This window comes from Palaemon carinicauda, chromosome 30, assembly GCF_036898095.1.
Source record: "Palaemon carinicauda isolate YSFRI2023 chromosome 30, ASM3689809v2, whole genome shotgun sequence".
Classification (NCBI taxonomy): Eukaryota; Metazoa; Arthropoda; class Malacostraca; order Decapoda; family Palaemonidae; genus Palaemon; species Palaemon carinicauda.
Genome location: NC_090754.1, coordinates 78,669,356 through 78,687,083, shown reverse-complemented (window position 1 = coordinate 78,687,083; position 17,728 = coordinate 78,669,356). Strand labels below are relative to the sequence as shown.

Genomic DNA, 17,728 nt, shown 5'->3' with positions numbered 1-17,728 from the left:
CGGAGATCCGACGGGAAAGAACATGAGATGCTGTCCTCGTGATCAGCCTCTCGCACACTTGTCCACCTAGCGGCCGCATAGGGAACCGTCTCGTATCCTCGTATTTCAAACTTGTCTTGTATCTCTGGGCAAAAATTTGCTAGAAACTTTCCTCGTATCTCAAATTTCTCGTATGTTGGGACACTCTTACGTCGAGGTATTACTGTAATAGAAGGCCTTTTGACATACCCAGACATCTGTTTCGTCACTGCGTGCAGAAACCTCTCTATGAGAGAGGATGGGTAACCTCCGGGCATGAATTCATAGGGATGCAACTGTCTTGTGAAATATTTGAATGTGTCGCTGCAGAAGGAAGTCATGGAGGGGTAGGAGCTCCCTCGGACCCTCTGTTAGCAGAAGTAGAAGGTCTGGGAACCATTCTGTTTGCTGCCACAGTGGAGCTATTAGTCAATGAAAGAATGTAGGATAACCTCATCTTCTTGAAAGTCTCCTCATTAGACACGACCAGGGAACCGCATAGAGGTCTATGTTGTCCCAGGGGTGTTGAAAGGTATCATGAGGTATCATGAAAGGTCGCCATGGGTCTGGTACTGGTGAACAGTACACTGGAAGCTTCCAGTTGAGAGACTGTGCGAACAAGTTTAGCATCGGAAAACCCCACAGTCAATACTTTCTTGGATATCCAGGGATGCTCAGATTGTCTGCAAGAAAGTTTTTTTTGGGCCTAGGATGAACAGGGCTGAAAGGGAGATCAAGTTCTCTTCCGTCCAATGCAGAATTTCCATGGCTAATTTGACAAATCTGCTTTGAAAAAGTACTTCATTGTTTGTTTAGATATGCCACTACCGTCACGTTTTCACTCAGGTGGAAGAGGAATGCAAGGAAGTATCCACCGAGGGCACGAGACTGGCTGGAATGGACTCTCCTCCAGAGGCTCAGTGGGAAAGGTCAAGACCGACCATTGCAGAGGCAGCTGTGTGCTTCTACTGTGCCTCAACTTTCAATACCTTCAACAGCTGTTCCTTCGTGGGGAACCCGAAAGTCCCAAGGAAGGCTACAACTGATGCACGGGCTCTCCCAAATCCTTAGGTTGTCCAAGGGTCAAACGTTCATCGCTCTTATCAAACTGGCCTCCGGGGGAAGCCAAACAGGAGAAAAATGGTGGGAGGGTATGAGGTGCAGGAGAGAAAATTCGGGTGTCAAAGAATCTCTTTTAGGCTTTTTCTTTCTCTGTGAACCGTATCCTTTCCACTGGAAGGAAGACCACTCCCAATACTTGGTGCAAGAAGCCTTCGTGTAGGAGTGTCGTCTGCACAAAGAGAAAAACGGTGAGGCTCTATTTCCATAGCTGACATAAATGTGCTGCAAGAGTGGCCCAATATGCCAGGCCAAATCTCCATGATTGCAGTCCTCAATACCAAGCACAGATGGAATAAAAAAAAAAAAAAAAAAAAAAAATTGGCTGAAAAAAAGAAATTTTTAAATTTTTACAGTTCAAAAGGAATGAATCTGGAAGAAAGACAATACAACTGCACTAGACTGTAGCAAAAGCAAAAGTGGAGGAGCTCACTGGATGAGTCTGTGAGCGTGGAGGTTTGGCTAACCGCCGCTAACTACCAAAGGGTTTTTGACACCCAGCATGAAAGCTTTTATGGCTAATCCAACTCAGACTGAAACATTTAGCCATGGTAAAGAATGGAGGATTGTATTCATGTTTGCACTAATGAATAATATTCTAGTCTTAAATCAATAATTTGAAATAAAAAAAGCCCTTTATCTTGAATGTACAAATAACAAACTACCAATGAGAAGTCATAAGTGATTTGGTAGAGGTCTAGTTAAGAGCTCAAAAAGAAAAAGGTTCAATATCTTCACAAATGAAGGATTCTAACATTTTTACTTTCAAACATTTAAATACTACTTTAGAGTTTACGACTCGCTGCTCTACAGATTAATTACACAGCATTTTTTCTCCTAAAAACCAAATTTTTAAAGAAAATTTCATCACAATTTTCATTCTTGACATTGCAAAACTCTCAGTACTTACTGTTCTAATTGTGGAAAATTTCTATACACAAATGCAAGAGCACTTAGGGAAATTAGAAAAATTGCAACAAGCGATAGTAAGGCCTGCCTAGTGTCCATCCCCTCCGTCTTCACCCCTTTCCCCTGTCCTTCATCACTACGTGTCATCTCTGAAAAGAAGAGGTTAAATTATTATTAGAAAGTACAGAATGTCACATTATAAAATACTTTGTACTAAAAGTATTGAATGTTAAACATTAAAAAAATTAACAGAGCAAAGTCTAAAACACTATGAAGGCTAAAAAACCTTGAATGCTCAATCTTGTTTGTTAATTGGTAAAATAAACAGTTATGAGTAATTTAACTTTACCTCAAAGTCCTCAAATAGCACAATCCCACTTTGAGAAAGATGACAAATTTGGAATAATTTAGATTTTTCCTAACGATACAAACCTGTAGCTATTTGTGAGGATTATACTTTGGGCAAAGCTGGAAGGCAAGACTTTTAGCGAGGTGTAAAATACCCTTCCGCTAGTTAGCGGAGGGTGGTAGGAGGGGTCCTAGTAAGTGGGAGGTGGTAGGAGGGGTATATGGCTACCCCGCTCACACACACTTGTGTTGTCTCATTACTTTTTATTGCAGGCATGATTTATTGGGAGAAATATGATGGCAGGCCAATTTGTATAAATAGCTACAAGTTTGTATTGTTAGGAAAAATACGAATTACTTCCAAATTTGATATTTACTCCAAAATTAAATACTAACCATCCCTATTTATTGGGATTGCATCCCTTAGAAAACCAAACCAACTGGCTGGTTTTTGACCAGGGATTTTCCCATAAGTGCTCTGCACGTAACAGGGAGAAACACTGAAACCTTGCTAAACAATTTGTGCAAAGCAAGGTTAGCAGCCTGAGCAATCTGTGTGATTGTGTGATACTAGAAGTACTGCATGACTGGTTTAGGTAAAAATTCTCAGTAACAATAGGAATCCTACAATCAACCGTAGACGTTACCCAATCCCACCTCGACACCTAAACCAGGTTACAAAAGGTTCTACCTGCAGACAGAGAAGGCCAGCTTTGCAGAGTACTATAAGTGCTGTTACCCCCAAGGGGAAAAATGAAAGAAATAGCCAGTCATTCTTTGCCCTTCATGACGGACTTAACCGTGGTTAAACTCTGCCCTCCCCCATCTGCTATTTGTCTATCAAGGAGCCTAAGGTGGTTAATCCATTTATTGTGTAATCACCACAGGGTCGATGGAGAATGCCTCCATGCTCCTGTGGGTCACGTCTTGCAGGAAGTGGGCGGTGACAAAGCCTGCGTCACAGTAGTTTTCATTAATGCTAGGGGCGTACTCCTGTCCATAATGGTATGAGCTCTAGGTCTCCTCTATAAGGAAAAGGATCAGGATTCAATGCTTGGCCCATGACCTTGGGAATCCAAACCAAGAACATGTTCTGGGTATCTTCCTCTTGACCTTCCCCAGGCTGACAAAGAGTGCTGACACTCAGGGGTGAGCTCCTGCAGTTTCCTTAAGGTAGTACCTCAAGTTCTTCCCAGGCATAGTAGCTGTTGATCTGGATAATAAACCACACTACAAAGGACTCCCAATCTGAAGGGCTCGAATCTAGGAACCGAGCTGCCAGGAACAAAGTCAAATATTACCTGGTCTTTCGTCATGAAAGAGAGATGTTGAAGGAGGCCCATGGGATTCACCGGCTCTCGGATGAATCCAACACGAGCGGGAGACCTGTCATCAAAGTCAGGGGAAGATCTGCTGCTTGGCATCCTGAGTCATAGGGGGGCAACCTTCAGGGGCCGAGGGGCATGAACCATGATCCGTGGAAGAGCTCTCGAAACTCTGAATGAAGAGAAGTGATGCCAACGCAGAGGAAAAGATAATTCCTTTCGGTCTAAAGGCAAGGCTCACGAACGAGCCGAGACCACGAGAAGCTTTTCCTCCAAAAGGTAAAGAAGGAACTCTGCTATTGCCAGAGTAGTGGCATTGAGGGGAAAAATGACAAATTCGAAGATAATTTGTATTTTTCCTAACCATACAAACCTTAGCTATTTACATTGGGTTTACCTTTTAGCGCAGCTGAAATGGCGAACCATTAGAATTTAACGAGGGTGTATTACCCCCACGCTAGTTAGCGGGGGGGTAGGGGAATGGTAGCTAGCTACCCCTCCCCCCCTCACAAACAGTTGAATGCTCACTTTCACTTAGAGGTAGGACTTGTCTTGGGGGACAGGGCTGGCGGGCAAATATGTGTAAATAGCTAAGGTTTATATGGTTAGGAAAAATACAAATTATCTTCGAATTTGTCATTTGTTCCGTAACCGAAATACAAACCACGCTATTTACATTGGGTGACTTACCCATTAGGTAGGGTGGAAAGTCCGCAGCCATACTGGCTTTGGCTTTACCCGGGGACTCAGAATCCGAGTGAGTCGCACTCGAGAAAAGGAGTCCCTGCACCTCACAAGTTCCTTGCTTTGCAAGGAACCGTGTGGCCTACATAAGCTTGTGTGTGAAGGAAGAAGTGTGACCCGTCCTAGGCAGTTGACCTGGAGTTCCAGAAGGAACTCTGGGTTAGGACGTTCCCAATACCACCTCGTCAGGGTATGGGGGAGGGGACGCGACAGTATTGACTCAATACTCGGAACACAAGGAAGCATGGTTTACCTGCAGAGGTTTGAGGTCAGCTATGCAGAGACCAGGATGCTGCTTCCCCGTAGAGGGGATGATGAAGAAAGAAAAGAAAGAAATAAGGGCCAGACCTACTTCTTTCGTTCATGCAGACTAAAACCTGATAATAATGCCCTCAACCTTCTGCTACCTGTCCAAAAAGGAGCCTGAGGTTAGACCAGCTGTTGTGTAGCCACCACAGAGCGATAGAAAACGTATCGAGACTCCTGTGGGTCACGCCCTACAGGAAACGGGCTACGAAGGTCATTAGACGCTTCCAGACTCCAGCTTGTAGCACCTGCGTCACAGAGTAGTATTACTCAAAGGCGAGGGACGTTGCAATGTATCCAACATCGTGCTGTAGGGCGACGTGACGGGGGAGGGTCTGGAGACAGGTCGAGATGAATGTCCTTGAGTCCGGGCTGAAGAGGTATACTGGTGACTCTCCCCCGTGTCCTCCTTGTGCTCCCAAATCGGCTACAACTGAGGACAAACTGCAGCTGTTCCCAAAGCTAACCTCTCGATTCCTTTACTGGCAAGAAAGAGAAGGTCTTGGGACATCAGATACAGAATGGAGACTCGAAATCTTTAAGGAATTGGACCGAAGGGCTGGGTCCCCCAGATTCTGAGTCTAGCCAACAACTCAGGAGCGAACCTGAATGTTGCCTTCCCCTCTTCCTTAGAAAGGGCGGAGTCGTACGAGACCAAGAAGATTGCTTACACACTGGCCGTGGCCAGAGTGAGCAGGAGACCCAAGGCGGAATACAATCCGAGGCCTGTTGTAAAGGGTCTTGAGAAGATCTCTTAAAGGACTAAAAGTCCGAGCCATGCTCCAAGTTGGAGGTCTTCCTCCGACTAGGGCAGGGACGATCGTAGCTTCGCATGAGCAAGAAAGATCCAGCGGGCAGGAAAAAGTTATTCCTTTAAGCCTGAAGGTCAGGGAAAGGCTGAGGGACAGGCTTCATTGCCGAGAGCGGAAAGGAGTTTCCTCCCGCCGAAAGGCAATAAGACTGTTATTGCTGGAGAAGAGGCCTCAAGGGAAGAGGTATATCTCCCCCGGCACCCACCACCGAAGATTCTTCACTTTGCCTGGAAGACCCCTGTGGATGACTATCGCAGATGACGCGACCTCCGTACCGCGACTGTAGCGGTTTTTCTCTTCTTGAGGAGGAGGCGTAGTGTCTCCAGGCATGAAGCCGAAGCGACGCCCCGGTTCGGGAGAGATGTCGCAGTGTGGTTGTTTGAGTAGTCTGCGCCGTGGGAGAAGCTCTCCGGGGAGTTACGTCAGGGGAAGCAGAGGGTCCAGAAACTGTTCGGCGCATAGTCCCAGTGGAGCTCTCCCATTGAAAGGTTGACAGACAACCTGGTCTTGTTGAGACCCATTGTCCACAGACAAAAAGGAGGGAAGACGCAGCCGTTGAAGTTGTCCCACCATCACCGGAATGCATCTTGCCAGAGTCTCGGGGTCTGAGACTGGGGGGAAGAACAGCGGAAGCTTGAGGTTCCAAGCTGTCGCGATCAGGTCCCCCAGACCAGGACTTGCTGGTTACTCAAGGTCAAAGACCCCCAGGTACACTCTCTCTACGAGGCTCTGCTCGGATAGTCGGAGAGAACATTCCTCTGCCTGGAATGAGAGAGCCGATGGTGGTATTGAGAGAATCTCAATCATCCCGGTATCTCTACTGCAAGATGTGAAGGTGTGAAAATGCGTCCCCTGCTGGTTAGAACACGCCAAAATCATGAAGTCGACGCGCACGGGGCAACTTGGCAGGAGCTGTAGGATCTGTAGAGGGGCCAGACTACGGCCCCTAAGCCTGCCTGAATGATGGAGAGGTATCCTTCAGGTCTTGACCATAGGCCTGGACCGGAACATGCCCCCACCCACCCCCTTCCTTTGACGAGTCCGAGAACAGCATCAAGAATGTGGGGAAAGGACGAGAATATCCACTACCATCAAGAAGTTCCATAGGTCAACATCCATTGCAGGTCTAATAGTTCCGCTGGTCCCACAGGGGCCAGGAAGTCCGGTTAAACGTTGCCTGAAACCACCGGAACTTGGACCGCCCCACATGGAACTTATCCTGAGGCGACCGTTCGGACTATAGACGGGTCAATGAGGAAAGGAGAACTAGGAAACTTTCCAAGGTAGGGCTGAAAGCTCTGCTTGACTGAGAACAGGTACTGCGACTCTCCTCAGTCTTGCCACAGTCAACTGAAAGGAAGGCTCGGAGGAAGTGGCAACAGAATCTGGCGTCCCCAGGTGGTCACCCATCCAAGTACCGACCAGAACCGACGTTGCTTAACCTTGCTGGACGGACGAGAAGCGGGGTTTCCAACGTGGTAAGGCCGTTGACTCAATATCATGGCCAGATACTCCAGATGTTGAGGCAGAAGAAGAGAAGGCTCCAAGCAAAATACAATGAACCCACACTCATGGTAAGCATCCGGAAGCTTGTCCCGGCGCTGAAGAAGGTCGAACCCGAGCCTACCGGAGTTGACCAGCCCTCCAAAAAGCAGAGGCGGCGGAAGCCTGCACCTGAGCGACCATGAGGAAAACAGGGAGAGTTCTCTGGGGAAAAAAACCTGCTATGCCACGGCGGGATAGCCACACTGCATCATAAGCAGGAATACTTGCAGTCTAGGCTGAATTCGACGAGCTCCCTGGAAGATGGATGGAATGGAAACTGAAAGTACCCGTCCTTCCGATCCAGGGTTTAAGGAGTCCTGTCGCCTCGTTACCAGTCTGATCGATTCTGCTGTTCTACGCTGGCCGTAGTTTGTTCAACAAACTTGATCAGGGCTGAGAGGTCGACTACGGAACTCCCCTCTCATATCCTTCCTTACAAGAAAGGATCGACTGAAGAGGCCGGGGGTGAAGCCGTCGATGATCCTATGGAGGACCTTCGCCTAAGGTATGGATCATTCTGCCCAACCGGGCAACTCTTGCCGACGCTATGGCATAGAGGTTCAGAGACACTGAATTCACTGACAGAGACGGCAGGCGCGATATCCTTGGCTGATCACAGAGATTGTGCGGGAATGGGCATCGGGAAGCTGTCATCCGGATGAGTACCCTTAAGCATCCTCCCAGCGAGAAACCTGCAATCCTAGAGTTCGTGAACTCTGCCGCTCCTTTTAGGACTATGCCCCCCTGGGGGAGCCTCCTGTGCCATCTGTTCCTGACAGGAGGAAACTGCAATTGGACACCTTGTCCCAATTGTCGTATCCGATAACTTAGGCCGACGTGGTTGAAAGAAAAGGGCACTGGAGCCCTGCAGAGTCTGGAAGAAAGCGCCTTGGAGGAGTGAAAACGGAAGTCGATTTACTCCGCAGAGCCGCTGTCTAAGTCTCTGTCCTTGGGCACAAACAAACTCTTCTCAAGGATGGAAGGGTGTCTGAGGTCGTCGACCTCCACAGATGAGACACCCGAAGGAAGCCCTCAGTCAGCGCGTCCAGATGGTACAACATTGAGCTTGTCCGCAAGTTAGATACTTAACGACGAAAGGCCAAGGTGCCTGAGCTCGAGAGGAGGAAAGTACCCATGATCTTCCTGTAGCTTCCTTGAAACAAACCTCGGGCCGTAACCGAGGAGTGAAAGGACCTGGTAAGCCCCCAGAGGAAGGGGTAAGCAGTCACCCCTTGGCCGATGGAGAAATCTCGAACGGAAAGCCCCCCGCCAAAAATCCTTCCAGGGAATGACGGGGAAGGGCTAACCCAGGTTCTGGAAAGAGGAGTGTTGCTCAGACCTCCCTGAAGTTTCTTCCTATTCTTGCAAGTGCTATGCCCTGCGTTTACGGGGTGAGGCCGTGTTCTGGAAATACGCTCCAGAAGAACTCGCCAGGCTGGCCATGCTGCGAAAACCCCAATGGGAATCGTGGTCGCAATCGGCCTGGAGCTCGCGCGATGGTAATTCAAAGATTTGCGCGTGGGCGAACGTGGAAGCGCCCATGCGTGGTCACGCAGGAACGCAAACGAAGGTGAGCGAAGGAGCGTAGAAGGAGAGCGAGCGTGGTAGGAAGGGCGAGAGCTGGAGGTCGGCGAGCGATAACCCATAGACGAGCAATGGATACTGCAAGAATTAAGCCGACGTTCGTGCGAAGAAACACTGAAGGTTCGAGCGATGGAACACCGTCGGTTCGCGCGACGGAACACCGTCGGTTGGCGCGACGGAACACCGTCGGTTCGCGCGACGGAACACCGTCGGTTCGCGCGACGGAACACCGTCGGTTAGCGCGACGGAACACCGTCGGTTCGCGCGACGGAACACAGTCCGTCCGCGCGATGGAATGCCGTTAGTTCGCACGGGGGCGAACATTGGAGAGCATGTGCGCATGAGCGTAGACGTGCAGGCACGTGGGCGCGCAGGCGAGCGGTCGCGCTGGCGCGCAGGCGAGCGATCGCGTGGGCGCGCAGAAGAACGGTTGCGCGGGCGCGCAGGAGAACGGTCGCGCGGGCGCGCAGGCGAGCGGTCGCGAGGGTGGGCAGGTGAATGAGCGCGAGTCCGAGGCGGCGAACGCAAGTGTAAGCGCGATAGTGAGGAAGACCGCTGGCGATATGGATCAACAGGCGATCGTGGCGATGGCGCGTTGTGGCATGTCGACGCGTTGGCGAGCAGCATGCGCAGGTGGGCGATCGCGCGATGGCGAGCAGCATGCGCAGGTGGGCGATCGCGCGATGGCGAGCAGCATGCGCAGGTGGGCGATGGCGAGCTAGTAGCTGGCGAACCATGTTCCTTCAGAAGTGTTGGGGAACGTTGGCGTGCTGGCTGTAACACGCGCGGGCGATCCGGAGATCGCCGAGAGACAGGTGATCGCTGACGTGTAGAACGCTGTTGAATAGGCGATACAGTGAACCCTCGCTACTTCGCGGTTCGACCATCGCGGGTTTTTTCCATAACCCATATATATATACATATCGCGGATTTTCCGGAAATTTTGAAAATACCGCAATATCTGAAGACCCCAAATACGATATTTTGTTACCTGTAATTCCATTAATACTGTAATTAGTAATATCTGCTCTTACTGATTTTTCATTGCATTACATATGACATATAATTAAGCACAGAAAGAAATAAAACACGAAAAGAGAATGTGATCATACGATAATTCAGTACTGTATACAGTACGTAGTAAAATTAAATCGAACATGAAACGCAAATCAGATGCAGTCATACCATATTAGAATGGTATAAGGCTGCTGTTGGCTACTACTCTACTGTACTACAAATGTAATGGAAGTGCTTCTTTTCCATGAATCTTTTGTATGTATACGTACGTAGTACTGCATCCAATAATATTCTTTGTTGCAAAATGTTATTTTCATTAGTAAAATAAATTTTTGAATATACTTACCCGATAATCATGTAGCTGTCAACTCCGTTGCCCGACAGAATTCTACGGAAGGGATACGCCAGCTATCACTATACTAGAAGGGGGTGTACTCACCAGCGCCACCTGTGGCCAGGTACTGCAGTACTTCTTGTTGACACCACCTCAATTTTTCCTCGGTCCACTGGTTCTCTATGGGGAGGAAGGGTGGGTCAATTAAATCATGATTATCGGGTAAGTATATTCAAAAATTTATTTTACTAATGAAAATAACATTTTTCAATATTAAACTTACCCGATAATCATGTAGCTGATTCACACCCAGGGGGGTGGGTGAAAACCAGTGTACATGACTAAAAGATAGCTAAGTATCCCGTATTTCATATAATCAGTTATTCAGAATAACAATGAAATAATAAGTACCTGGTAAGGAAGTCGACTTGAACCGTTACTCTGCCTTTAATAAGTTCGTCTTCCTTACTGAGCGCAGCGTTCCTCTTAGGAGGCTGAATCAACTCTAAGGTGCTAAAGTATACAGGGCTGCAACCCATACTAAAGGACCTCTACACAACCTCTAACCCAGGCGCTTCTCAAGAATGAATTGACCACCCGCCAAATCAAAAAAGGATGCGGAAGGCTTCTTAGCCTACCGTAACAACCCAAAAAACAACAATAAAAGCATTCAAGAGAAAGGTTAAAAAAGGTTATGGGATTAAGGGAATGTAGTGGCTGAGCCCTCACCTACTACTGCACTCGCTGCTACGAATGGTCCCAGGGTGTAGCAGTTCTCGTAAAGAGACTGGACATCTTTAAGATAAAATGATGCAAACACTGACTTGCTCCTCCAATAAGTTGCATCCATAATGCTCTGCAGAGAACGGTTCTTATTAAAGGCCATCGAAGTGGCTACGGCTCTCACTTCGTGGGTCCTTACCTTCAGCAAAGCAAGGTCTTCATCCTTCATTTGAGAATGGGCTTCTCTAATCAGAAGCCTTATATAATAAGAAACTCCGTTTTTGGACATGGGCATCGAAGGTTTCTTGATTGCACACCATAAGGCTTCTGACTGTCCTCGTATAGGTTTTGACCTATTAAGATAATATTTCAGAGCTCTGACAGGGCAAAGAACTCTTTCTAGCTCGTTACCCACCATGTTGGAAAGGCTAGGAATTTCAAACGATCTAGGCCAAGGACGTGAAGGAAGTTCATTCTTAGCTAAAAATCCGAGCTGTAAAGAACATGTTGCAGATTCGGATGTGAACCCAATGTTCTTGCTGAAGGCGTGAACCTCACTAACTCTTTTAGCTGTTGCAAGGCAGACGAGAAAAAGAGTCTTGAGGGTAAGGTCCTTGAAGGAAGCTGACTGGAGAGGTTCGAACCTAGGAGACATAAGGAACCTTAAGACTACGTCTAGATTCCAGCCTGGAGTGGATAAACGACGTTCTTTAGAAGTCTCGAAAGATTTAAGGATGTCTTGAAGGTCCTTGTTGGAAGAAAGGTCCAAACCTCTGTGGCGGAGAACTGAAGCCAACATACTTCTGTACCCTTTAATCGTAGGAGCCGAAAGGGATCTCTCATTCCTTAGATGTAATAGGAAGTCAGCTATTTGGGTTACAGAGGTATTGGTAGAGGAAACTGCATTGGCTCTACACCAGCTTCGGAAGACTTCCCACTTGGATTGGTAGACTCTACGAGTGGATACCCTCCTTGCTCTGGCAATCGCTCTGGCTGCCTCCTTCGAAAAGCCTCTAGCTCTAGCGAATCTTTCGACAGTCTGAAGGCAGTCAGACGAAGAGCGTGGAGGTTTGGGTGTACCTTGTCTACGTGAGGTTGACGTAGAAGGTCCACTCTTAGAGGGAGAGTCCTGGGAACGTCGACCAGCCATTGTAGTACCTCTGTGAACCATTCTCTTGCAGGCCAAAGGGGAGCAACCAGCGTCAGCCGTGTCCCTTCGTGCGAGACGAACTTCTGAATGACTCTGTTGATGATCTTGAACGGTGGGAATGCGTAAAGGTCGAGATGGGACCAATTCAGCAGAAAAGCATCCACATGAACTGCTGCTGGGTCTGGAACTGGGGAACAGTACAAAGGAAGCCTCTTGGTCATGGAGGTGGCAAACAGATCTATCGTAGGCTGACCCCACAAGGTCCAAAGTCTGTTGCACACGCTCTTGTGAAGGGTCCATTCCGTGGGGATGACTTGATCTTTTCTGCTTAGGCGATCTGCTGAGACGTTCATGTTGCCCTGAATGAACCTCGTTACTAGAGTGAGGTTTAGACTTCTTGACCAAATGAGGAGGTCACTTGCTATCTCGTACAGGTTCCTCGAATGGGTCCCTCCCTGCTTGGAGATGTAAGCCAAGGCTGTGGTGTTGTCGGAGTTCACCTCCACCACCTTGCCTAGCAGGAGGGACTTGAAGTTCATTAGGGCCATATGAATTGCCAGCAGCTCCTTGCAGTTGATGTGGAGCGTTTCCTGTTCCCTGTTCCATGTTCCCGAGCATTCCTGTCCGTTCAAGGTCGCGCCCCAGCCCGAGTCTGATGCATCCGAGAAGAGATGAAGATTGGGGGTCTGAATCGCTAACGATAGGCCCTCCTTGAGAAGGAGGTTGGTCTTCCACCACAAGAGAGTGGTCTTCATCTCTTTGGTGACAGGAATAGAGACTGCTTCGAGCGTCAAATCCTTGTCCCAATGAGCTGCTAGATGGAATTGGAGAGGGCGGAGGTGGAGTCTCCCTAACTCGACGAACAGGGCTAACGATGACAGGGTCCCTGTTAGACTCATCCACTGTCTCACCGAGCAACTGTTCCTCTTCAGCATGCTCAGGATGCATTCTAGGGTTTGGCTTATCCTTGGGGCCGATGGAAAAGCCCGAAAATCCTGACTCGAATCTCCATTCCCAGGTAAACTATGGATTGGGAGGGAATGAGCTGGGACTTTTCTAAGTTGACTAATAGACCCAGTTCCTTGATCAAGTCCAAAGTCCAGTTGAGACTCTCCAGACAGCGACGACTCGTGGAGGCTCTCAACAGCCAGTCGTCTAAATAAAGGGAGGCTCTGATGTCCGATAGGTGGAGGAATTTTGCAATATTCCTCATCAGATGCGTAAACACCATAGGAGCTGTGCTTAGGCCAAAACACAGGGCTTGGAATTGGTACACAACCTTTCCAAAAACGAATCTCAGGAAAGGTTGGGAGTCTGGATGAATAGGAACGTGAAAGTAAGCGTCTTTCAGATCCAACGAGACCATCCAGTCCTCCTGCCTGACCGCTGCTAGGACCGACTTCGTCGTCTCCATAGTGAACGTCTGCTTGGTGACATAAGCATTGAGCGCGCTGACGTCCAGCACCGGTCTCCAACCTCCTGTCTTCTTGGCCACCAGAAAGAGACGGTTGTAGAAGCCCGGGGATTGATGGTCCCGGACTATAACCACTGCCTTCTTCTGTAACAGGAGCGACACCTCCTGGTGTAACGCTAGCCTCTTGTCCTTTTCCTTGTAGTTGGGAGAGAGGTTGATGGGAGAAGTGGTCAGAGGGGGTTTGCGGCAGAATGGTATCCTGTAACCCTCCCTTAGCCACCTGACAGACTGGGCGTCTGCACCTCTTCTTTCCCAAGATTGCCAGAAGGTCTTGAGTCTGGCTCCTACTGCTGTCTGGAGAGGAGGAGAGTCAGTGTTTGCCTTTTGAAGTCTTGGGACCTTTCCTAGACCTGCTCCTGGAAGAGTCTGGACGGGAGCTTCCTCGGCTGGGGGCTCTGCCACGAAAGGGCGGAATAAACCTTGTAGCAGGAGTATCAGCCACTGGGGTGCGGTAAGTCCTGGGAACTGAGGGAGCAACCTTAGTCTTACGAGCTGAAGAGGCCACAAGATCATGAGTGTCCTTCTGAATCAGGGCCGCAGACAAATCCTTGATAAGCTCTTCGGGGAACAAGAACTTAGAAAGCGGAGCAAAAAGGAGTTGAGACCTTTGACAAGGTGTGATGCTGGAAGAAAGAAAAGTGCAAAGTTGCTCCCTTTTCTTAAGAACTCCTGAAACAAACATTGATGCAAGCTCGCCGGACCCATCCCGAATAGCTTTATCCATGCAGGACATTATAAGCATGGCTGAGTCCTTGTCCGCAGGGGAGGTCTTCTTGCTCAAGGCCCCCAGGCACCAGTCGAGAAAATTGAAAATCTCAAAGGCACGAAATACACCCTTTAAGAAGTGGTCTAAGTCGGAAAAGGTCCAGCAGACCTTAGAGCGCCTCATCGCTGATCTACGAGGAGAGTCGACCAAACTTGAGAAGTCAGCCTGGGCAGAGGCAGGGACTCCCAAGCCTGGTTCCTCTCCTGTGGCATACCATACGCCCGCCTTAGAAGTGAGCTTAGTAGGTGGGAACATAAAGGAAGTCTTCCCTAGTTGCTGTTTGGACTGCAACCAATCCCCTAATATTCTTAAAGCTCTCTTAGAGGATCTAGCAAAGACGAGCTTAGTATAGGCTGACTTAACAGGTTGCATGCCCAGCGAAAACTCAGATGGAGGAGAGCGGGGGGTAGCAGAAACAAAATGGTCCGGGTATACCTCTCTGAAAAGAGCTAGGACCTTACGAAAGTCAATGGGTAGAGGAGAATACTTGGGTTCCTCCACGTCCGAAGAGGGATCTAGGTGCGCAGCTTCCTCCTCAGAAACCTCATCACCAGAGTGTAGCGAAGTGAGAGGTAAAGTAACAGCGGTATGCTGAACAGCAGAATCTGAACAAGCGGGTGCATAAACACTTGTGGTTTCATCCTCAAGTCTCTGTTGCTGAGTTAAAACCTGAGGTTCAGGCTGCAAAGACTGGTCAAGAAGAGTAGAGGAAGGTAGGCGCATGGGTTGAGGTGGCTGACTCCTAGCATGAGCTTCCTGTCTCAAGAGTTGCGCTTGCTGAAAGGGTTGCGGATGCGCAGTAGCAGGTTCCTGAGGAACGAGTTGAGGTTCCTGAGGTGTGAGCTGCGAGAGTTGAGGTAGCGGCTGCGCAGAACGCAGTTCCTGTCTCGCGAGTTGAGGTTCCTGAGGAGCTAGCCTTAAGAGTTGAGGTTCTCGCCTTGAGGAGAGTTGAGGTCGCTGCAGCGAGAGCTGAGGTGGCTGCCTCATGGATGGAAGAGGTTGTCGTACCTCAAGAGGTTGTTGCCTCGATGGTCTAACCGCAAGAGGAAGAAGAGGAAGTAAGGCATAAGACTCCTGCTCCCATTGTTGAGGTTGTCTTAAGGAAGGCGGAGGTTGCTGCACACCGCTGGTAACTGGCAACTCAGAACGCGGTAAGGTAGCCTGAGGAACCTCAACTTCGTACGCCTGGCAGACTGGACTGCGGTGAGGCGGAGCGCTCGCAGGAGGAGGTGTAACCTTCTCAGCCTGAAACTCACGCATTAAGACCGCAAGCTGTGACTGCATGGACTGCAGCAAAGTCATCTTGGGGTCAACAGACGCTAAGGTCTGCTGAGGCAAAGCCTTAACAGAAGATGAGGTCTGTTGAGGCATCGCCTTACCTCTCTTAGGAGGTGTGCAGTCACCTGATGACTGCGGAGAGTCAGAGCTAATCCAATGACTGCATCCAGGTTGTAGAACTCTTGAGGTCTGGACTTTACATTTAAGAGGTCTTGAGACCTGAGTCCAGCGTTTCCTCCCCGACATTTCTTCTGCAGACGAGGAAAATAAGGGCTCAATCGTCTGAGGGTGGGAGTGACGGTCTCTGTAAGACACGCCCGCAACCACCGAGGATACTTCTGTGCGCCGATCAAGGCCTGCCGAACCCTTTTGCCCTTCGACATTGCTTCTCCCCTGGGCTTGGGAGCTTGCAAGAGGTCCCGGACTGGGAGGACGACTGGCACGCACAGAAGTACCCTCACGCACAACACTGACACTGACACTAGCACTCGGCACCGCACTGACACTAGCACTTGGCACAGCACTGGCACTATCACCTCCCTCTGCACTTTTGACCTTAAGTTCTTTGACGTCTGCCAAAAGAGACTTATGGTCACTAACCACCGATTCCACTTTGTCACCTAAAGCCTGAATGGCACGCAAAACATCGGACATATCAGGTTGAGCACAAATAGTAGGTTCGGGGGTAGCCACTACAGGGGGAGGAAAAGGTTGAGGATCATGAGGTGAGGAAAAAAGCGAAGAGCGAGAAGAACTCCTCCTAACTCTCTCTCTCTCTAACTTGGTTGAATATTTCAGGAATCGAACAAATTCAAGTTCCGAAAGTCCGGCGCATTCCTCACATCGATCTTCCAACTGACAGGGTCTTTCCCTACAGTCAGAACAAGCGGTGTGAGGATCAACCGAGGCCTTCGGAATACGCCTATTACAAGACCTACATCGTCTATGGGGTGGGGCTTGTGAAAGGTCAGACATCTTGAATCAAAGAGCTAGTCAAGGGGGATTCCAAATCAAGCAAAAGATCGTTAACCATTAATCAAAACCAAATAAAAGCTATCTAAGCTAATAGAAAAGTTTCCAGTATAGCGAAAGCTGAAATCTTAGAGAAATACTTCACCAAAACCCGTGAACAATACTCCAAAATTATAAGCGTATCCAAGAACGTCTTGCCGGAAGCACGACAGAGGAAAAATTGAGGTGGTGTCAACAAGAAGTACTGCAGTACCTGGCCACAGGTGGCGCTGGTGAGTACACCCCCTTCTAGTATAGTGATAGCTGGCGTATCCCTTCCGTAGAATTCTGTCGGGCAACGGAGTTGACAGCTACATGATTATCGGGTAAGTTTAATATTGAAAAAATCACATTTCGAATAAGCGTATGAGAGAGAGACACACACACACATCCTACAACAAAAGCGTAAAATAGCGTACGTAAAGCTATTATTATTACAGTATTATTGTTGTTGTTATTAAAATTATTATTGTTATTATTATTATTATTATTATTATCATTATTATTATTATTATTATTACAGTATCATTATTTATTATTATTATTACTGTACAGTATACTGTACGCAGGGTATCTTGTACTTTGAATTGGGTTGTGATTGGTTCAAGCGCTGATAGATGACAATCAGAACCCAAGTTTTGTAATCTAGCCTCTGATTGGTGTTTTGACCGCTTCTCCAACCCGCAGCATCTCTTTCCGCGGTCACTTTGTCTCCCGCTGTATCGCTGTGTTGACGTTGTTAATTGTGAACTTTAATCTGTGCTGTGCGTGACTGTTTTAAGTTGAACTTTCTGTTAAACCCTACTGTACAATGCCTCCCAAGCCTTCTGCTTCTACTAAGGCTGGTAGTGAGCCTAAACAGCACCGAAAGATGATGACGATTGCTGAGAAGGTGACGCTTCTCGATACTATGTTAAAAGACAGTAGAAGTTACGCGGCCGCAGACCTCGAAGACCTGACGAAATCGGGCAGTGAAGACAGTGAAACACAGGAAGAGATCCAAGAAAATGTCGAAGAAACGGTCTTAACATTAGAACGGCTTGCCAAGCTCTGCAAGCTTGCGAATGAGGTGAAAGAAATGTCGCAAGAGTGGGACGAGGATATGGTTCGTTCTGTACAATTCTGCACCAAGATCGATGAACACATGGCTCCCTACAGGATGCTCTTGCGAAAAAAGAAGCAGCGGCAGCAACTTCCGATCACAATGCCCTCAGAAGAAATTTAAGAAGTGTCTCAGGAAGAAGTTGAAGAGGTGTCCCAGGAAA

The 17,728-nt window shown here is 48.5% G+C and overlaps 1 protein-coding gene and 1 pseudogene across 2 annotated transcripts in view; both read right to left on the bottom strand.

The window, feature by feature from the left end:
• The window catches only part of stas (Transmembrane protein stas), a 75,049-nt gene that overhangs the window by 41,808 nt on the left and 15,513 nt on the right, over nt 1–17,728 (bottom strand). For both annotated transcript variants that reach the window (XM_068354108.1, XM_068354109.1), the window contains exon 2: nt 2,048–2,195. In XM_068354108.1, coding sequence (XP_068210209.1) covers nt 2,048–2,195 — 148 coding nt within the window. The remainder of the gene's footprint in view (nt 1–2,047; nt 2,196–17,728) is intronic.
• Nucleotides 6,955–7,073, bottom strand: LOC137623943 (5S ribosomal RNA; annotated as a pseudogene).